Source organism: Lynx rufus, unplaced genomic scaffold (assembly GCF_022079265.1).
Source record: "Lynx rufus isolate CCGP_SWC_20201006 ecotype Redwood Valley unplaced genomic scaffold, mLynRuf1.p SCAF_12, whole genome shotgun sequence".
Lineage (NCBI taxonomy): Eukaryota > Metazoa > Chordata > Mammalia > Carnivora > Felidae > Lynx > Lynx rufus.
Window position 1 is genome coordinate 48,851,366 of NW_025814826.1, and position 23,029 is coordinate 48,874,394.

General features: G+C 39.5%; 1 protein-coding gene across 1 annotated transcript in view; it reads right to left on the reverse strand.

The window, feature by feature from the left end:
- ENPP2 (ectonucleotide pyrophosphatase/phosphodiesterase 2) overlaps positions 1 to 22,130 on the reverse strand; it is a 79,857-nt gene extending 57,727 nt beyond the window's left edge. The window contains exons 1-8 of the mRNA XM_047073872.1: positions 22,098 to 22,130; positions 21,788 to 21,890; positions 11,220 to 11,375; positions 6,627 to 6,752; positions 4,336 to 4,396; positions 2,414 to 2,511; positions 2,116 to 2,195; positions 954 to 1,073 (exon numbers count right to left, since the gene is read on the reverse strand). Coding sequence (XP_046929828.1) covers positions 954 to 1,073; positions 2,116 to 2,195; positions 2,414 to 2,511; positions 4,336 to 4,396; positions 6,627 to 6,752; positions 11,220 to 11,375; positions 21,788 to 21,890; positions 22,098 to 22,130 — 777 coding nt within the window. The remainder of the gene's footprint in view (positions 1 to 953; positions 1,074 to 2,115; positions 2,196 to 2,413; positions 2,512 to 4,335; positions 4,397 to 6,626; positions 6,753 to 11,219; positions 11,376 to 21,787; positions 21,891 to 22,097) is intronic.
- Between the last annotated feature and the right edge of the window lie 899 nt (positions 22,131 to 23,029).

The window sequence follows — 23,029 nt, forward strand, 5'->3', positions numbered from 1 at the left end:
ATCTTTCTCCTACATGCGTTTCAATGACTGTGTGTACGGGGCTGTGCTCCTGTGGAGATTCTGACCCTTCTACCCGGGGTCGTGCGCACTTGGTTCAATTCTGCACATTCAACAACTATGGCCTCATGTTGCTATTTTGCTCATGTCTGACCAAAGCAAGTTGCCCAAGCATACACACAGTCATAGGAAAAATACTATGTAGAAAGCCATCTACCTCCCTCTTTACTTTCTGCCCACCCATTGGAGCTGAAGTAAACAGGAAGAGTTCTTTCAAAGTATTAATTTGCTGGTCCAAAATTAAGGTATAATTCCACTTACATGTAACTTCCAAGAATTTCAAAAAACGGATGAAACAAAAGAATTTATGAACTTACTGTGGGTTTCATTGTTGAGTTCTTTTTTTTTTTTTCTTTTCAGCAAGCTTCCCTGTTTCTATTCATATGGCACCTGAGCTAAAATTTTGGGGTAGTCATAGTCATTCACTTCTCTTTTTCATTGTACCCATAAATCTGGTAAATCAGTAAGATATGACTATATATTCCTTCCTCAAAATGTTTCTGAAATGCAGCCCCCTGTCACCATTTCCATCACCACCTGCCTAATGAAGACACTTATCACCTCACACTTTTATGATCATAACCTCACCTACACACACACACACACACACACACACACGTAGACATATGAACATATATATGTACACACATTATTTATGCATGTGTGTAATAGGTATACACACATACATAAATACTGTGTATACATATATGGATATATATACATATTGTGTGCACACATATACACATAAATATTATGTGTACACATATATATAAAATACCAAAAGACAGAAACATTACCAAGTATGAGGAAATTTTAGGCATCTTTTTTACAGGTAACAAATTTGGGGCTGAAATGTTTCAGCGCACAAATACACACATAAAAAATGCAAAACTTACCGGTTGACCTCCCCACCATCTATGATTAAATTTCTCTCGCCCTCGCAGATGGAAAGTGGCATCAAATACAGGATCATACATTGAATTGCCAACAATTCCATGTGATTCCGGATATAGTCCCTTTGTGTAAAAGCAAATTTATTGTTAAAATAACAATGTAATAGTCTGTACCTGTTTGATCTATCATAAATTTTTTTGTCATAGGAGGCTTTATAACAATATTTAATTTCCAAATTTATATAAGATATATAGAGACTTTATATATGTCTGGGCAAACATGAGTATTATCTATGGACTAATTATAAGCTATCTGAGAGACTTAACATGATCGTAAGAAATTTAATATTTGGGCTTTTTTAACTGTTGCAATTTAATAAGATGACAATAACTTTCATTACAGTAAATTAACTTTGAGATGGAAATTTACTTATTGCCTCCAAAGAAGCTTCTACTTACAAATACACTCTTCCTTTTCCTTAAGTTCTATTTCTATCCCAGAACCCCTCAAATCAACCATAATAGTAAAATAAATAGAGCTGCCTGGGTGGCTCAGTCGGTTAAGCATCTGACTTCAGCTTAGGTCATGATCTCACAGTGTGTGAGTTCAAGTCCCGCTTCGGGCGAGCTCAAGCCCCTCATGGGGTGAGTCCCACTTGTCTCTCTCTTTCTCTCTCTCTCTCTCTCTTTCTCTCTCTCTCTCCTTCTCTTTCTCTCCCCTTGCTCACTTGTGCCCTCTCTCTCAAAATATAATGATCATAATAATAATAATAAAATAAACAAATTATGTTTTTAAAGAAGAAAGCAAGATAGGATTGGGAGTATCTACAAACGAAAACAGAACGGCCTTGAAGTCAACACTGTTATTTGAAAATTCTGAAAATACACAATAGATCTTGTGGTATTTGAGAGAGGTTTAATATACGTGCTCCAACCGAACTGCGCCTGGAAAAAAGTGTTCGGTTTTGAACCTGCAATGAAGTTCAGCCATCCATAAAACTGTAAAAGACATATACTGGGAACGACTCACGCAGACAAGATAGAAAACGAAAAGATTGTCTTTAAACACTAAGAAACATGTTTTTGCGAATCTCCCTTTAAGTCACTTCAGGATGAGGTCTACATCCACACCCTCGGAATCTATATTATTTGAAAAAATACTTACAGTGGCCAAAGTGTATAAGTTAGGGAAAGTTTTTGTTGGGTACACGGGCCTCATGTAGGGAGAGTGTGTGCCACAGGACCCTAGGAACAGAATTTCAGATGTTAGGACAAGAGAACCAGCAGGAGCTACCTCATGTGTGGGAATCCGCTTTATAAACTATCAAAGACTTGTGTTACCTTCACTCTCGTATAATAAAATACATTTAAAGCCACGTGTCCGTAGCTCTCAAAGCCCACAGCTAAGCATTTACTGTGCAGACCACGAATACTGATGAGAATACAGCATGAAAATGACTTACTTAGCTTTTCGATGTTAGGCATGACCTTGCTGCCTTTCTTCATGTAGGATGCTCGGAAACCATCCACAGAAAAGATGATTAATGGAGGGCGAACAAACCTTAAACAGTAACATATTCCACTTTAGAAAACTTGCTGCTATAAAGGGTCCATTACACCTAGTCATTCTCAACAATTGGGACCAGGAAATTTCCAAGATGAAACTTCAAATGAGGATATCCATACAAGCCTGGGCTTCCGGCCACGTCACATTTGTGATGACCAAAGTCCAGAGTTAAATGACCAAGATCATAAAAGGGCCAGGCAAGGGACCGGACTCCAGATTTCCCCTAATAGACTTTCTCCTCTGTTGCCTCTCGCATTGCAAACAAGGTTGTTCACAGGGTATAAAGTTGCTATATTTGCCTGGAATATGTATTCTCCCATCTGCTGCCTGGAAAACTCCTATGCATTCCTTGAAATCCAGCTGAAGGCTTCCTCTTCTATAATGTTAGTTGTTCACATGTTTCAATTCCTTTAAAATATTAATTCATACCTCTTTTGTCATTCTTTGTATCTTATTTATCTTTCCATTTTGTGGACCTATAGTAGGGCTTCAATAAATATATTTATCAGACACATAAATGAATGGATGACTGAAGTCAATGAATATGAAATTAATAGCAACAGCACTCCTGTCACTGGAACTAAAACTTATAAAAGAATTCTTTTAGATTTAATCCTAAAATAACTTTAAAAATAATTAAAATTGTTGAAGATCTTTAAAAAGTTCATCAGTAAAGGACCTGACTATCCATACCCATCTAGGGCAGAATCTGATGAAATGTGAGATTCACATTTGTTACATTCTTTTGTCCTTTGTTATATTCAGAGGATGTAATTGTTGAGTCAGACCTAAGAATACTAAACCAGGTGCAAAACTTTTTCTGATAGCTTGAAGATAACTCAGCAAGCACCGGCTTGAGTTTATTGGAAGCCACATGATAAATGAGGTGTATTTCACATGGGTCACATATAAAGCACTTAGAAGAATACTATAAAAGAGTCCATTATAATCCTTACTATTATCGTTTCATTCTACCACTAGACTGCTTTTGTCTCAAAAATAACTGAACATATTTTAAGCAGTCAGAAACCATTGCCATTCCATTCTAAAAGTCCAAAGAAGTTCAAGTGGCTCATTAAAGCTAAAAAGGAAACGAAAATAAAGACAGTATCACAATGCTTGGATTTTGTGACACAGGCCGTGCTGCCTAAGACAAAAATACACTTGCGCAAATACATTCATGAAAACACACTTGTTGAAAATGTATTTTCTGCCAGGCATTTTAAGGCTCCATGAATTTTCAACAGTTTCCTGGAAGGCGTAATAAGTGCCTTATGCTGGTCGCACTTGAGCTGTGGGGTGTCGCTCCAGCTTGGCCGCACCCCAGCAAAACCCTGCTTCCGTAGTTTGTCAAGTTTCTGCAGCATCTGGTAGGAGTTACCATCTTGGATATTTTTGAGAAGCTCTATGGTCCTCCTCTCCTCCCCCCACCCCCGCCCCTGCCCCCTACAAGGCAAAAGCAGCACTTCAGGAAAACACACTGAAAAACAAAAACAAAAACAAAAAAACCCCAAAAAACCCAAATCAATGCCAGAAATGTTTCTTTCCGTCTTCAGCGATATTTGGACACACTTTGTAAAATCTTCAACTACAGTGAAACACAGAGGATATTCAGTCTCCAGGAACAGGCAGAGGCAATAAGAGAAAGAGGTACACTTTAGCTTTTGATTGATTAATCACTTATAGGTACTCGAGTATAAGTTTGCCTGTATAAGAGGATTTCAGCTTTACATTTCTTGTAACCGTTTACCCTGACAAACCTGTGACAGGTTGTCCACTAATATATAAAACTTCATAATCTTTATAAAATGCACTTACCCTGCGGGGCATTCCGGGGCCTTTATTTCCTCACAGTCATCATCGACCCAATGGGACTCTCCTAGAAGAAAAAGTGGGTCAATTCACTTGTGAATCTAATTGTAAATGCCAGCCAGAGCCTTAAAGGCTGCAATTTCAGGACCTGTGTCCTGTTTGATATTTGTTGCTTATGGGATACCATCGAAACAGAAACACTCAAATGAAGTCCAATGTTGGTTTGGCTCACTGAAGGACACCCATACATAATGGGAAAGCTAATATTTAATAGCCCCAAGTGGTGTTTACAAGAGCCTTCTGAGTCTAAATGGTTTGTAGATAAAAACACCAGTGGCGTCAGCGAACAAAATTCCATGTTTGTTTCCCTCCAGAAATAAACTGTTTGGTCATTAGATGGAACATTCTTTTCTCCACCACCGGACATCTCAAAGCCATAGAAAGGATGGCACAACTTCCCTTTAGCTGCGGGAAAAGGCTTAGACTACTCAGGGATGATAGATGGAAAACTGCACGAAAGAGATTGCTTGCCAGTGAATCTGTGTACAGCCCATGAATTTGGGAATAAAAATCAATGCCATCTTTCACTTTCATCTTCCACCAAGGTCTGAGAGCTTTCCTGAGTTAACCCATCAAGAACGGAGAACACAAAAGAGCTCAGGTTTAAAATCAAACACACACACAAACGAGGCTTCCTTAGGAGAAAAGGAAAATTATCACAAAGCATTTGCTTCAAATTGTCCTAAGACAAATAAAAATCATGTGTTTTGACTATAAGAAAAATTTGTGATCAAGACTTTGGAGAAGTGGGTCCCATGTAAAGAGCACTGGAAATGTCCCTGGTCATCAAGACTCTGACTCCTGACAACTGGGTAAGTTAGTAACAGGCTCCTTAAAACAGGGGGAGCTTTACCACATACGAAGCAACCCAGGGCTCACACTGGGCTTCGCAAAAGTATTGCAACTAGAATTTTACACCAGCAAAAGCCGATGTTTAATGATTCCATGACTGGTGACACTTAGGACTCTTTCTCTATTCTGTCTTTTAACAGCCTTTGTGGTTTATTGTTTCATTTATTACATAGGGAAATAAAAAAGGGATAAAATTCCCGATCAATTTTATGCTTTATCCAAAATTACGATAATTGTTTGGGTAGGGGAAATTTTCCAAACTCAGGATTAATGCAATACCTTCTTGCCACAAACTGAACACTAAACACATTTCAGAACAGATTTGCTTTCTCCCTGAAATCTCTTAACAGAAACTCTTCTTAAATGTTCCATGTCACAGTTAGGAAGAAGGACACAAGAAAAAGGGACTCACAAAGCTCACATAAAGATTCTCGGATCTTGCCATTCATTGCTGTTAAGTGAACGCTAGGGCGACTTAAACTCCTTAAAGACAGAAACTGCATCCTTCATAGTTTCTTTAGTCCAATGACTAGTATTTATTACTGGAATAAAACCATCACATTCTGCAATCAACCATACAAAGTCAGCAGATATGTATACATAGCTTTGGGATATAACAGGAGCTGCCGGTGCCCTGATCCTCTTTACCAGCTAGTACGCCCACCTTCAGGCTGCTGCTCATGCCTCGGTTTACAGCTCACGTGCAATGGGTACAAAAGCCATGCCCCCTTGCCTCAAGGGTAAGGACTCTGCAATTTAATTTCCAGAGCCTGCAGGAACACGGGCCAAGGTGAGACTTCACCTAAAACCACGTCCTCGCTTGGCTCCCCCCCTGCCCCACCTCCCTTGTTCCCTCACATGGTTTTGCTGCAGAGAGCATTCCCTCAATAAACTCCAAATATGGAGTCCTGCCTCAGGCACCGCTTTTAGAAAACCTGATGGAAGACCAACACAGGAACTTTAGTGGGAGAGAGCCAAAGCATAAGAGACTCTTAAAAACTGAGAACAAACTGAGGGTTGATGGGGGGTGGGAGGGAGGGGAGGGTGGGTGATGGGTATTGAGGAGGACACCTTTTGGGATGAGCACTGGGTGTTGTATGGAAACCAATTTGACAATAAATTTCATATATTGAAAAAAAAAAGAAATCTCTTCATTATTATGATTCCACCAAATTATGGAATGTGGGGGTATTTCCTGATTATGTCGGATCAGTGAAACGCAGGGAAGCAAAACTGAGAAAGAAACATGAGAAATTAAAAAACACAACTCATTCCTTCCTCCCAAACCCATATCCAAGGTGTTATATCCACAACATCCAAGATTCCTTGGAGCATCTCCAGTTTTTACTCGTTCAGAGCTCCAGCCAACCCACGGAAACATGTACCTTTGCAAACCACTTGGTAATTAGTACAGCAGTCTCCCCTGGCCAAGCAGTCTTCTGAGCAGTGACAAGCATTGTCTTCGTTCCTGACTTCTCCGCATCTGTCCTTCGTACACTCCCAGCCGCCGGCTGAAATCGGCACAATAAAACACTTTCACTCCTTCACACAAACCAAACGAAAGAGGCTGCGGTTGCTTACAGGCGTTGCCAGCAAAAAGAGCTAAAATCCCACGTCATTTAATCTGCTTGTGAAATTAGAGTTGGCCTAAGGCCTAGATGATATTTGGAGGATTTACAAATAGGTTGAATTCCTAATTTTTCAAATCAGAGTACAAAGCCAAACATAATTGGGCTCCTTTGGCACAATGGAACCCTTACCATTTATGAACTGTACTGAAAACCCCAGCAAAATGCATGGTATGTAAGGTTTGTGACAGGAGTTTCTATCCTTACAGGCATAGTCACGACATAGATGGCTGGGCTCTTTTATTTCCCAAAGCAGCTTTACTTGACTTTAATGAGCTGGATTTAAATACAAATGATAATGTAACCAAATGGCCTCTACTTGCCTTCAGTTGCAACCCAAGGTTAAAGTCTGAAACAGGCATGTAGAGAGTATAAAGGGATATAACAACACTCACAGTTCCAACCATTGACCAAAATGTGGTCCCTGCCTATACAGTGAGAGATCACAGTCCCTACTCTCAAGGAGACCAGTAGATGAGTTACAGATTTCTGTCTGAACATCATGGCTTAACTCTATCAAGAGAAAATATTTAGAAAATTGTTTTCATCTTAAAGAGAGTGCTGTACTTTTTGGTTTGACTTTTCGTCCACTAGACTGGAACCTCCGAAGCAGAAAAGAAAAAAATCACATCTCTCTTTTCACCACTGATTCTCCGATGCCTGAGACTGTGCCTGGCCCATGCTAGGTGTTCCATGAACATTCATTAAATCTCATTGCAAATTACCATGAAAATAAAATATGACTCTTTAAATTCAGGATTGATGTATTGAGAAACTTTATAATTAATTCATTTGTTCAATAAATATTTCTATTATGTTCTCCATGTTCTAGGTGCTGGGGAGGTTGTGAAGAACAGAAAGACAAGACACAATATCTTCATGAAGCTTACTTTCCAACTGGGAAAGACAGACCATAAGCAAAAACAAGATAAATTCAGCCTGTGCTAAGTGCTATGAAGGAAATAACCGGATGGTATTGACAGTGATAGGGTGGAAAGGGGATGCTACTTGACGTGGAATGGTCAAGAAAGACCTCTTGAGCTAAGGATACTTTAGGTCTTCATCTCTTAAAACTTGTCATATGTAGAAGGCAATGATTTTAGGAAGCAACTCACAGTTGGTGAGTTCAAGCCCCACGTCAGGCTCTGTGCTGACAGCTCAGAGCAGGGAGCCTGCTTCGGATGCTGTGTCTCCCTCTCTCTCTCTCTCTGCTCTTCCCCTGCTCATGTTCTGTCTCTCTGTCCCTCAAAAGTAAATAAACATTTAAAAAATTTTAAAACAATATTCTACCAACAGACACTCTGCTAAGTGAATAAATGGATACGGAGGTATTCGTTGCCATGCTAGAAAACCATGCAACTACTGTTGACTTTCCACTCTTTTAGAATTACCTTTGTATCCGAATTCCATTCTCTGCTTTTTGATATCCCCTACTTCCTCTGCCTTCTATTCCCAAACAGATTAAATGCTTGGAATCCCTTTTTCCAGGAACTGCTATTCCCAATGGTTAGCAATTTTCCAAGGTTACTTTGACTGATTTTTCCCCCCAATTCAAGGATAACTCTTAATCAATATGCTTTTATTCTTGCCCTGGTATATAAGAAAATCCCTTTGTTTACAAAAAAGCATCACTATTAACAAGCTAAAATTATTGAGGAACTACTGGCTTTGAGTAAGAATGGAATTTTAAAAAGTCAGGGTTCAGTGTGAACTACAAGCAAGGTATGAGTCAGTCAGCTATAGAATTTTCACAGCAAACATGGCTATAAAGAGAAAAAACATTTAATCTTATGGAATAATAAGAGTGTTACCTATCAGGTAAGATAAAAAAGATTTTTTTAAATGAGAAAATACATTTTAAAAGTGAGAACATGTTGAAAAGGGAGTGGTGGAAGGCTCTTGTGCCTTCGAGAGGAATAGAAACATTGCGAAGTATAATTTTGTAATATACATAGAAATTTGCACTGTGAGGGGCACATGGTGGCTCAGTTGGTTAAGCGTCTGACTCTTCATTTGTGCTCAGGTCATGATCTCATGGTTCGTGGGATAAAGCACCCCTGTCAGCACAGAGCCTGCTTGGGATTCTCTCTCTCCCTCTCTCTCTCTCCCCCTCCCCCTCCCCCCCACCCCCCCCCACCCCCGTGCATGTACTCTCTCTCTCAAAATAAATAAATAAATTTAAAATAAATTAAATAAATAAATAAATTTTGATTCAAACTCCCACTCCTTGGGAATTATCTTAAAGAAGATAGAAAAAAAATACAAATACGCATGAAAAATATTCACTAATACATTGTTCATAACAACAATTGGGGAAAATCTAAACGATGATCAATGAAGCAGGTTGCATCTGTTCAATGGAATACTGTGTAGGCATGCAAAAGGCAGACATACTCTCGCACAGGTGTATATAATACAAACACACACACACACACACACACACACACACTCATATAAATACACATACACACAGAGTAGTCAGGGTCTGTACTGAAACATTGTGCTTATCTCTAGAGAGTGCTTGTGCTGTTGGAGTAGAACCTCAGAGACTTTTGTTTTCTCCTTCAACCTGTTGTTATTATTTGATATTTGATTCTTCCACATTTGGTATATGTTATCTTGGTACAAAGGAAAATAAACTACTTTAAAAATGTTATTAAAGTCCATATTTATTGAACCTCGGAAGAGAGGCATGAACTACACTCAAGAGAGCTAAGCTGGGGTGAGGACATCCACGAAACTTTGCAAGGAGCCCCAAGATCAGGAACCCGGGCATCTGAAATGACATGTCTGAGGCCAGATGCTCATGGTAGAGAGGAAACACAACATCAGTTTCCCAGCACCAAGCAATCACAGGCTGCTGGTTTGAAATAATGTTTTAGAGCCAAAGAACTCAACTAGAACATCTGTTCCATCCATATGTTCAGTTTACAAGGTTCTCAGCATTTAAGTTTGCAGGCCCACAACTAAGGAACCTGGGAGAAATTCCAAAGGAAAGTAACAAGAAAAAAAAATGGCTACATGTTTGGAAAATGTATTATACAGAAAACAGCCTAATAAAACTCTCCTTATTTGGGGGGAAAAACAAACAAACCAGAACCAGTAAGGGAGCTGGTGCTGGTTTTCATATGAATCAAGGGCTACTTCTTTAGTAAAGGAGAATAATGTCTCTGTTTCTAATGATATTATTAGAAAGACAAGGCTAATATCAAAGATAATATGAGTTAGATTTTTGAAAGAATCATCTAAACTATAAAAGTTCAAAAACCAGTAACAACTTGTCAAGGAAGCTATTAAATCTCTTCCTCTAGTGATCTTAAGAACGGGGTTGATGGTCATCTTTCTCAGAGAGTTTGAATACGATGTTGCCCCAGAGGCATGGCCGAGAGCCTACCAGGTCCCTCCAGAGTCCTGTAAAGCGTCAGGATGTGGAACCAGGGAAGGTGTAGTGGCAAAAGTCTACGAAGGTGCTTCTTCTCAACTCATGCACATTCAGAAGCTCATATGTTCTATTGATGGTTCCAGTATAGAAGACATGGAAAGAAAGGTCAGGAAGACTGTAAAGGAATATTTAAGAACTACCCTGAGCATGTGACCCCATGAGCATGTTAGAATTCCATAACAACTTTCCACCTGCACAGAGAATGGGGAATTACATCAGGGTAGACCAATAGTTACCATATAATAAGATGAAATAAAACAAATGCTATAAACTGGGCAGACAAGCAAAAATAAAAAATTAAAATTAAAGCAGAAAAACCCATCCCTTAAGAATGTTCACAGTTTCGGGGCGCCTGGGTGGCGCAGTCGGTTAAGCGTCCGACTTCAGCCAGGTCACGATCTCGCGGTCCGGGAGTTCGAGCCCCGCGTCAGGCTCTGGGCTGATGGCTCAGAGCCTGGAGCCTGTTTCCAATTCTGTGTCTCCCTCTCTCTCTGCCCCTCCCCCGTTCATGCTCTGTCTCTCTCTGTCCCCCCAAAAAAATAAATAAACGTTGAAAAAAAAAAATTAAAAAAAAAAAGAATGTTCACAGTTTCAGCCCAGGTGCCCTAGCAGTGAATGTGGGAGTCGACAGCAAAAGATAGAAATGATGAAGATGAAGGGGGGGGGAAAAAAAGCCTGGCCATAAATACTTCCAAAACCAGTAGATAATGACTGCAATTGCAAAAAACCTCCTTTGGGTAGGTCTCGTATGCAAACAACAGTCACAGGGGGTATACTTATAATGCAATCGACAATCATTCAAGAAGCAAAACTAAACCCCACAGTTTGGTTTGGCCAAAGCAGGGTGGCAAGGCCAGGGAGGATAACAGCAGAGGGCCTCGTCTTGAGAGGACTCAAAAGTTACCTACCTGTCTTCAGACAAAGCTCATCAAAGTCATGGCAGCAACTGCTGTAGCTCTTACACAGGTTATCGCAACGACAATCAGGGGGTCCAATCTCTTGAAGTTCAAAGCATCTGCCCTTACAAGATCCAGAGGTGTTGGTCCAGGGGGAGTCCGATAACACTGCAAGATACAAGAGGCAAAGGCAATGATATTGGGAAATGGGTCACGTCACTGTGGAGAGGTGGCCCTGGGAAGGAGTACGGTGTGATGATGCAGTCAGACTCTAGCTGAGCAGTCTGGTGCCATCACCTACTAGCTCTGAACGCTTGGCAGGTGGCTAAACTTCCGGTGCCAGTTTCCTCATAGGTAAAGTGGGGGGATTAACGAAAGTAATTTGAGATTATGACGAGAATTAAATGAAACAGTCCAAGCAGAACACTTAGCAGGCTATCAGACACAGGGAGTGCAACAAATGTTGGCTATTGGTTTTATTTTACTGTTTACAGTTATTCTTACTACAAATCTGTGAGAGTTAGTGTCTCTGTAGATGCTAATGATGGCAACAGAGAAGAGAACATCGAGGTATACGCTTAGAAACAAGAGTTCATTGTCCTATTTGAAAATCCATAACTTTTTGTAAGGAGAACGGAGCGTAAATGTTCTGAGAACAGTCTGAACATACCAGATTAAAATAAAAGAATCGTAAGACTTCTTCCAGCCATTAAATCTACACCTATAACTAGAGTAACGCAAAAACAAACACCAAAATCTCAGCTTGTCAAAAATAAATCTTCTTTATTTTCTATGATCTGATTAGAATCAGCCAAAAATCTGAAAAAAACAAATTCAGCGAGATGAAAAGTCCACATATTTGAGAGATATAACCAATTAAGCCCAAAAATTAAAAGGAAGCTCCATGCATCATAGTCGCTAAAAGATAAAATATCTAGGTATAAATTTCCTAGGACATGTGTAGGACCTACATGAAGAACACATTAAAATGCCACAAGAAGATATTTCAAAAGATAGAATTAAATGGAAAGATATACCATCTTGGAGAAAAAAAAATAGTTTATATTATAAAAATGTCAGTCCTTCCTAAATAAACCTAAAGATTCAATGCAACTGAAATAAAGATTTAAGGAGGATTTTTTGGAAACTGGAGAGGATATTAAAGGTTTATAAAAAATAAATATATGAAAATGAAACAAAACTGAAAAGGACGAGTCATTGGGTGAAGACTAGGTAGTCAAATATATTCTGAAGTTAAATAATTAAAACAGCTTGGTAGGAAAGAAGTAGATGAGTGCTGGGGATGGGGATGGGAAAAAGGGCCACAAAGATGAGAATGTATTTATAAGGAAAGCAACATTATAAGTCAGAGAAAGAAAGAAGGAATTATCAGCAGGCGAAAGGTTTAATTAGTAAGTGGTGCTGGAATAACTACTGGCCAACTGGAAAAAGTTAAGCTGTAGCCTCATCCTAGTTTACAAAATAATTAACTTCTGATGAATGGAAAGTGTAAGCAGTATCATACCTGGTGCCAGGAATGAAAATTTTTGTAAAACAGACACAACGCCCATGGATCTTCCCTGCAGAAATTTCATTACTAGGAATTTCTCTCTCGTATATATTTGCGAAAGTTGACCGAGATATTTGTACAAGAAAGAATCACTGTATCCATAAATGGAATACTACCCAGCCCTTAAAAACAGTGAATCAGAACTGTGTAGGCTAATATGGAAAGATCTGTAAAATATATGTACAAGTTGCTTTTTTTAAGAGCAAAGCACAGAACAGTGTTATAGTATTAAATATTATATATTTTATGTGAAAAATAGAGGTAAAGAGAGCAATAAGGATAGAGATAAACATAAAAATAAAAACAGAGCTAGAGCCAGAGAAGAGAGGGGGTGGGCAGTGGCATTGAGAAAAGATGCAGGTGTCAATAACCTTCCCCCACACCTCCCACCCTCCTCACAAGAAACTCTTTACAGGAATTACATTTGAGCAGTCGTCTGTTTGTTTACTTCTATTTCCCTCATACATACATATATGTTTATATCCCTGTGTATGTATGTATGTATATGTGGGGGGGGTATAAAGTATATATTATATAACATATATTATATATAAATATCCTAACAAATATTATTTATGACATGCTATGTATAATTTTATTCCCTTATGTTTATAATTTTTTTATTTTTAAAAATAATTAGGCATTACTTTTAAAAACAAGCAAATGTAAGAAGCAGGGGCAGAACAGATGTTATAGAACATTTCCAGGTTCACTGAAGCCATTTACCTGAACATCCGGTTCATCCCTTAGTCCTTTGTGCTTTTAAAAATCAGAGTCGCCCAATCCTGGCCTTTATGGCATCAGATCAGTTCAAGGAAAGCAAACAGATTCACTAGACCATGAGATGTGAAACGCTTTTGCATGGTTGATTCTGGGATGTCGAAATACATACAAACCACACCAGCTCCATTTAGGAAATAATCAGGCTTCCAGTGCCTTCCTTACCTCTGGTTCAAAAACAGACTTTTCTATTGACTTTGGCCAACCTATCAACAGTGCATGCTGGCCATAAGAAACTGTGGGGGGAGGTGGGGATGAAACGGTGGAAACAGTGAAAGCAGAGAAAGCCCTATGGCGAAAATAAAGATAAGAAAAACGCTTATAATTGAATTATTCCCTTTTTAAGGATCAGTAGCCATCTAATAAATTCTGAGCAGCATTCATTCCCGTGAGTTGCTTACATCAATCTGCTTGGCTATGCTGATAGCTAACATAAGGGGAAGCGATCCAAAGGCACTATGTTTACAAGTGTTTCCTTGTCCCGTCTTCCCTTTATGGCGTCCAGCCTGCACCTGGAATATTTTTCCGATCGTGCCCTCTGCTTTCTCCCTCCTCAGAATCTCTTCCCTGTTTCTTTCTTTACTTTCAAAATAATCTGTCAGGATTTTTAGCCATTTTTAAACCTTTCTCCATCCATGCTGGCCACGTGATTTTTACTATTTGCTTACAGCATTGATTATTCTCTAAGTGTATCCCTCACTTTGCTCTTGAAAATAATCAACTCTCGCTCAATAGCCTTCCCTCTAATGATAATCTGCTTTGCCATACCTTAAACAGAAGACAGCTTTGTTGAGAAAGAGTTGCACTTATACTCATCCTGCAAAGATATGGATCATAAAAAGGGCTGGATTCGAGGTTTACCAACAGCCCTCAAGCAAGAGTAAATTCCCGGGTCTGTACGGGTGAGGCACACATATACCAAATTCATTCTTGGATGGCTTGGACTCAGCTGACAACAGCAGGAAGAGAAATGGGAAGGTGAATTGATCCACATAGTTCTTTCAATCCAATAGTCTCCAGAATTTGAACTTCTGTACCTCCTTTGATAAAATCAGGTGAAAGAATAGAATAACAGCACTTCACCTTTCCAGGGAGGGCCTACCTCACCCCTGCCATCTTTCATGACAAGCTCTGGTCCCAATGCTTTCGTGGTTCTACTGTTCATCCTCCAGGCTCTGGCTTTTTCACTCCATGACCAGGTCTCACATCCCCACGCCAGGCTAAGGACAGATTTTAGAATTTCTCTTTTTACTATACCTGGTTCCATGGCTAAATATAGAAAGATTTTCTTACTTATAAAAGTCTAAATTCTAAAATCTGTAAAGCTTTCCTTTACCTGACCTAAATCAAGAGAAGAATATCAATCTGAGAACCCAGGTTCTATAATTTATTGAACGGTGTGATGAAAACTGCAGGATCAGTGAACTTGTGTCTCACAAATACTGAGACTTCCACAGGATCTCAGAACCAACAAGGAAGACAAAAGACAAAAACACCTCAAAAGGATCCAGTCAAAAATGTGTGATAAGTATGGAGGTTTAGAATTTCATATGACACATCTGCCAATACTTTTATGAGATTCAAATTCTATTGCTGCCTTTCTTTTTTCTTTTTGGTGGGGGAGGGGCAGAGGGAGAGGGAGAAAGAGAATCTTAAGCAGGCTCTACTGTTCCCCGTGGAGACCGACGCAGGGCGTGAGATCACGAGCTGAGCCGAAATCAAGAGCTGGATGCTTAACCAACTGAGCCACCCAGGTACCCCTTGCTGCCCCTTGCTACATGTTTAAATAATGTTATTTTACTTCTAAGATGCAAGTCAGTTCCAGAATCTTAAAAAATAAATGTTACAGTCTATACAGACATATGTTTTCTTAAAATAGGGACTTCAAATTTTAAAACATGTATATACATACATCTGTGATAGGCATAAAAAAGTGCTACGTATTCCTTATTTTTCACAGAAGCATTTCATGATTTAAAGACACCAATGTAAAAACATGATTTATTCCATTCAAATTCATAATTCTGATAGAAACAAGTAAAATTATTTTCACTCAGTTAAGTAAAATCTTATTTCTAAAACATTCCATCTTAGAGGCGCCTGGGTGGCTCAGTCGGTTAGGTGTCCAACTCTTGATTTCGGCTCAGCTCATGATCTCAGGGTTAGTGAGTTTGAGCCCCACATCCGCCTCTGCACTGACAGTGTGGAGCCTGCTTGAGAGTCTCTCTTCCTCCCTCCTTCTTTCTCTCTGCCCCTCCCCCACTTGTGCGTGCACTCTCTCTCTCTCTCTCTCTCTCTCTCTCTCTCTCCCTCTCCCCCAAAATAAATAAGCCTAAAAAATATATCTATAACATTCCATCTTACCATACATATACAGAGGCAGTGTTGTAGAGCTCTGGTGCCACTTACATGTGGAAAAACTACAGATGATTCAATAGACTATTGGAAAGAACCTAATTCATGACAAGAGTTGTGACCCAAACATGACTTCATCCCGGACTCCCAATCATGTTTTCCTCTAAATCCCTCTGCAAAATGGAACTTTTCAGATCTGGATGACCGTCAGCGAGGGAAGCGGTACCTAAGTTTGAAAACATTTGGCTTCCTAAAAGCTGGAAGATCGTTTCTTCGAAGCTTTGCGTGGTCCTGCGGTCAGGGTTTGAGATAGGCACCCCGTCTGTTCCTCCCGTTCTCCGTGGTCCTCAGCCCGAGTACTTCCTAAAAGTGAGGGGAAAGCCTTGCGTGGCTCTGCCACCTCCTGTTCAAGGGCACTGAAACAGAACTGGTTCTCCTGTGTCTGCCTGCCCGTCTGAAGTACAAACCACAGGGAAAGGAGGAGGTCAACATGGATGACATTCAAGATGCTGACCAACTCTAGCATTTCATACTGTCTTCTGCCCCTTCTGGAGTATATGACTCATCCTTTCTGGCCATACTTTCTTGTGTTGCAGTGGCCACTCGTTCTTGATATTTTCGACCTCATCTCATAGTGAGCCGCACTTATGTACAGGCCTGTGTGTCAGGACCTCGGCTTCCAAAATACATCAGTTCCTGTCAGCACCCACTCCCGGAGCCTCTCTGTTCTCTCCTCCTCCTCAGCTTCCGAACCAGATTTTGTAGACAACCTTTTCAGTAAATAGGTCCACCTGGGAAGTTTTCAGACACCAGGACTTTTAAAGCATTTATAAACACAACATTCTCATGTAGAAGAACCCCATAAACTACAAGAAAAGAGATTTCTATGTGATGTAAATAAAAGAGATTAAAAACTCTAATTCAACTTTAAACCTCTCAAGTAGCATTTATGATGGTAATCAGTAGAATATGTCTGATTGGGTTGCAAATTTGCTCCCAAACGATGAAACGATGAAATGAAACGCTGTCATTGAAAGCACAGGTATTGTCCACTTGAAAAGGTAAAAATTTAGACACTGGCCTTCAAAGAGAAGTGAAGATAAATTAAACTTAGCCTCACATACTTAACACCTTATATTCCCTCCAACCCTAATATGGCATTTTGTTTTCAAAAAACTTTTCCGATAAAGAGGCAACATTATCCCCATTTTCCTGCTTGGAAAATCAGAACTGTCAGCCTAATTTGAGATAGCCAGGGCCTGGCTAAAATTTTAGATCATCCGAATACAACTATGGTACTGTCCTCATTCACAAAGGATTTTTCAAATTTTGTACGTAGGCTATGAATTTGATGAAGACATGATTTGGGACGATTTGTCCATTCAAGAATCTCTGTGGAACTCCACTGAGGACTGAGATTTCTGGTTATGCAGACAAGACAGAAGATTCTGTATAGTGTTAAGGAAGTGAAAAATCCCTACTCCAGAGCTCCATTTAACATCAACAATAACAACAACAAAAAACAAACAAAAAAACTGAAAAAGCTGTCTCCTTCTTAGATTCTAATTCAGATAGTTTTATTTCATTTACTCTAAAATGTCCCCTGACTCTACATTAGATTGAACATAAAGCCCCATAACATGACCTTCATCATGACAGAGGTCTCCTCACAGGGTCAGGGTCACAGCTGTTATCTGTCAGCTTTGCAGTTTCCTATGTGTTACTATCCCGTCGTCAAGAAAGCTCTTCACTGTAGAATGAAATCCCCAAACTTCTCATATGAACTCACCTTCTCGTTCCTATTACCATTGTTGTTTTCTCTGTGATTCACAAAGAAACACTCTACTCATCAAGCGACATTCTTCACTTCACATTTACTCATGAATTTTATTCCCATCCACATACTTTTAAACTTTGGAGCCACTAAAAATGACAGTGAGTTGAATTGAGCTTTCAAATCTCTACTAGCTAACTATTCACAAGTTCACCAATTTCTCTGTGTCTTCCAAGTATGTTGCTTATATTTCAGGTAATATCCCACTTCCATCTACAGACTGAAAGGGCATTTATCGTAAGCTTCAGGAAAATAGACTCCACTGTAACACCACAAACGTGCACCTATGCACATAGTTATGAGTGCACATGCACCTATATATATATATATATATATATATATATATATACACATACATTCTCTCGCAATCATCGAGGCAAATCAAGCTGGCTACACTGGATGTATGGGACAAAGATGTCAAACTGATTTGGACTTATTATTTACATTTTCTTTGAAAATTTATTCCAGCCATCCCATGTACTTGATTGCCCATTATATTTACCCAATAGAACCGTAATTAGCTTCGCTCATTTCCGATCTTGTAATAAATTCATAGATCTGTTATCATCTGGTAGAAGAAATCCTATTCTACTATTACTTCCAATAGATCACTAGGTCCTAACAATAAATCCAGCTAACAAGTGTGCTAGTTGGTTAATTATAACAGTTTGTTTGCATTGCCACAGCCTTGAAACTAACACCCCAGTCCATAGTACAGCACTGAGGGTCTGCCTGTGTGTAGAACATTCTCACCTATTGTTGAGGACTCTGAGGAACTACATTGACTAAGCAAGAAGGTACATGCTTTTAAATGGGAGATCTTGCTCTGGTCAGTGGGAAGTTGGCCGTATATTAATACCCTTTGTGTTCCATTTGGTGAAACAGTCTTGAACTGCTAAACTTCCCAGGATTTCTTTGGAACATGAAAGCATTGTTGAAAATAGGCATGGCTGCCTTTCTGCTTACTATCTTGCCCTAATACATATATAACAGTTCACCCAGTGTTTTCTGATGTGAAGGCCTTGCTGACAGAATCACCAACCACATGTGTTATATGAGGGTGGCCCTTTCTAAGCACAGAGAACATTTAAAAAAGATGAAAACGCTTCAACTCTCTGTACTATGCTCTCACCCAGTTTCCAAAGTACATCTCTGGTCTTTATTCAGGAGCAAGCAACCATAGTAGTGCCTGAAAAGCCGGTAAACTATAGCAACAGAAAAATCAAAAATAAGAAGTGTTCAGGCATACCAAAAATCCCCAAACTCAGACTTAAGTGGTATTGCATCCCACCAAAGCTTCACAAAGGTAGAAATTTCACTAAAAATTATTTTAGAAGATAACCATAAAGGCCTAAAATAATCAATGACTTAACTAAATAATTTGAGAAGCAAATATTTGGTACTATATTTAAGATCACTTAGGGGTGCCTGGGTGGCTCAGTCGATTAAGCATCCGACTTCAGTTCAGGTCACGATCTCATGGTTGGTGAGTTTGAGCCCTGTGTTGGGCTGTGTGCTGACTTTCGGAGCCTAAAGCCTGCTTGGGATTCTGTGTCTCCCTCTCTTTCTGCTCCTCCCCCACTCGCATTCTCTCTCGCGCTCTCTTAAAAATAAATAAACATTAAAAAATATCCAAAAAAATCACTTAGATTTGTAGATTATAATATAGATTATATTATTTTTACAGAAATAAGATAGGCTCATTAGCTCTTACAGCTGTTTCTTATAACACAGGGAGATAATTACGCACAAAATATATTTAAGGATTAATAAATCTGTTCTATACTTGGCAAGTTCTCCTGTAGAGTGCACACGAATCCAAGAGTCAATGAAACAGAATGGTTGGAAATCATAAGCTTTTTTTTTTTTTTTTAATCCATAAGGAAAATTAGAACTCATCTAGTCCTGGGGTGCCTGGGTGGCTCAGTCAGTTAAGCATTCGACTTCAGCTCAGATCACGATCTCACAGTTTCTGAGTTCAAGCACCACGTCAGGCTCTGTGCAGACAGCTCAGAGCCTGGAGCCTGCTTCGGATTCTGTGTTCCTCTCTCTCTTTGCCCCCCTCCCATTCATGCTCTGTCTCTGTCTCTGTCTCTCTCTCTCAAGAATAAACAAAACATTTTTAAAAATTAAAAAAAAAAAAAGAAAGAAATCATCTAGTCCTGCTTCTCATTACACAGCTAAGGAAACCGGTGTCACAAGTGACTTGCCCAAGGCCACACAGCAAGTTACATGGATCCAAGATGCTAGTCTAGGGATTTCATGACTGTTTTCCAAAAAAGTCAACTTTGAAAATAATGAGTGACTTGAATCTACACATTCATTATGAAAACAGCTTTTAATATCAGTTTTGGCTGAAGTAATACATTAATATGAAACAGAAAGAAAAGTTCCTTTTAAGGTGCATTGGAAAGAACCAGAAGTGGGCTCTCAAGCAGCTAGCTTGCCCACACGACCATACTTAGGATCCGATCCCCCCCCCTTCCACTCTGCACAGTTACAGTCAGTGTTAATGGGAGATGCACTCGTCTGGAACAAGAGGAAGAGGTCTTGGAAGACAGCATTTGTTACCAATAAAAACAGGATTCTCCAGCCTGGTGATCTCCTCTCTTCTCCCTCCCCAACAGAAAAGACAAATCATTTTGTCCATTTGGCTCCCTGGGGGTGCAATTTTTATGATCTATTTTCTTACGTTTCACCCTGACCACACCCCACTTTGACTCACTAAACTCCTTCTAATATCATTCTTTCAACTTTCTGGCATGACTTAAAAGCAACTTACTTGATGTAAGGAAGACCTAGTATTCCATCAATATACGTAGCATAGGGTGGTTAATAAAAGCTCATGCTGGCTAAACAGAGACAGGTGATATAGTCTTTTAGATTAGTCAAGTCAAAAAAAAAATACAGAAAAATTCAAAATTCACAGGAAGGCAGACAAACATGCTGAGATGTCAGAAAAAGTCAAGAAAATATTGCCCCCTAGAGTACCCATTACTTAATATGTAATTTTTATTTATAAAACCATCAGCAGCTCCAATTTCCAGGAAATTAACCAACTCATTACTTAAGACCTGGTCAGTTAAGCCCCCTCGGTTCGCACAAGGAGCTCCTTTATAAGAATTCCCACACTGCTTACGGCACAGTGTATTGTAAAAGGAAACTCTTTCACGTTGGTTCTATTAGTTAAGTCAAGGTACACTATTAAAACTTACCTTTCCTTATGCCAAAAGAAAAAACTGAGTGCAAGTGAATCCTGTAAATTCTTCAAAGCACCTCCTCTCTTTTATATTTTTCCTACTTTAGCTAAATCTTGATTTCATAGTCCTAAACTCTGAAGTTTCAGAAAGACAGTTCACAGCTTTTCTTAGTGGTGCCCAGGTGGCTCATTAGGTTAAGCGTCTGACTTCAGTTAAGGTCATGATCTCACGGTTCATGGGTTCAAGCCCCACACTGGGCTCTGTGCTGACAGCTCACAGCCTGGAGCCTGCTTCAGATTCTGTGTCTCCCTCTCTCTCTGCAACTCCCCCACTCACACTCTATCTCTCTCTCTCAAAAAAAATAAATAAGTGTTAAAAAGATTTTTTAAAGAAAGACAGTTCACTACTTTTTTTAACTTCCATTCCTCTTTTTTTTTTTTTCTGGGTCAGAAGTTTCTGGAGAAAAATACTACATCCTATATCACATGCCAAGAAATCAAATTCATGTATCTGCAATATTAAACCAGCACCTGTTCTCACCACTTCTATCTTAGCCTTGTCTGTTCACAAGAGTTTTAATTTTATCTTAACATTTATAAATATCGGAGTGCAAAGATTTAAATAGCCTGCTATCACGAAGCAAGCATAAATGTTCTCTAATTAAAACCACATTCTCTCACCTGAATTATACACACAGCTAGTTTTATTCCAAAGAAAACTAGGACTACATTAGTTATACCGCAAGATTATCTTAAAGATGCATTTCTTAATGAGCTTCTATTGATTATCCAGTCCATAATATTGTAAAAGGACTGAAAATGCTGATAGTCACTACACTTACCTGTAGGAGGCCCTTCATCCCAGCCTTCTGCCCTCTTAATTCGATTTGCTGTGAATCCTAAGCAGATATTGACTCCAACAGCAAAAGTGAACAGGGATATTACCTAAGGGAATAGGGAGATTGAGGTGTCAAACCAATGAATCCAATTATATGAAGGCAAATGAAAGGACTTCAACATCACCACCCAGTCCTACAACTTCCAAAATGCACTGTAAAGCTCTGTCTGGATTTTTAAAACAAAAAGCAAAATTGCAAATCAGGAACTGATTCTTAACATCAAGTCCTTCCCCCCATGCCATCTTTCTCCTACCTGGTAGGACTGGACCGGACTCCTCCTTGCCATGGCAGAGGGTTCTTGGAAAGCCTTTTGCAGTGTGTTCTCTTTTGCCTACACTGAATGCACTGCTTTTTGGGGCTCTGAGTTCAGTCTATTAACTACAAGTAATCCCACCTGGGAGGTTGACAGCCTCCCCTGATTTGTCCGGAGCTTGATTTCATCACGATTGATTCACAAATGGCAGCTCTGAGCCTAAGAGGCTTGAAACACCCCTCTCCTTCTCTCCACCCCCTTATCGGTCCCGCCCCTAACACACACACACACACACACACACACACACACACACACACACACACACTTTCATGTGGTTTCCTCTGGTAACATGAGGGTTTCTTATGTTGCTGTGGCCAATAACAGTGCATGTTCATTTTCCTTCCCTCACAAAAACATGGTTTTTAAAAAAGAAACCAAATGTATTTGATCCGATAAAAATGAAACAGAGCCGTAAAAGGGTTTCCACCAGCTTTAAGCTTTTAAGGTTTACAATGTAGTTATTCAATGTAGTCCACCTCACGACTTTATTTTTTTTTAAACAAGGAAAGTTTTATAATTTATAAACCTAATAACTTTCCCTGTCTTTCCCATGTATTTATTTTTTCTGGCAGTTTAAATGACCCTGTCCCTACTGCCACATTCTCAGCTACTCCCGACTACTCAAATATTTCTCACGTTAAATCTCCCAGGACTGTAACGAACACAAGAGATAGCACTATTTTTCCCCATGTTGTTGTTAGAGTTTAGAGAAGTAACTTTTATCAAAATGCTGGGAATTGCCAGCTAAGCAGTAGAGAGTCCTTCTGCCCTGTGAGGAAGGACAGAATAAGAAGAGCCTGGCTCTTCTTCCCTAAAAAAAACTGTCAGCTTGGTTTTGGGGAGGGGGGGCAGGGGGGGAGGGGTTGGATGGG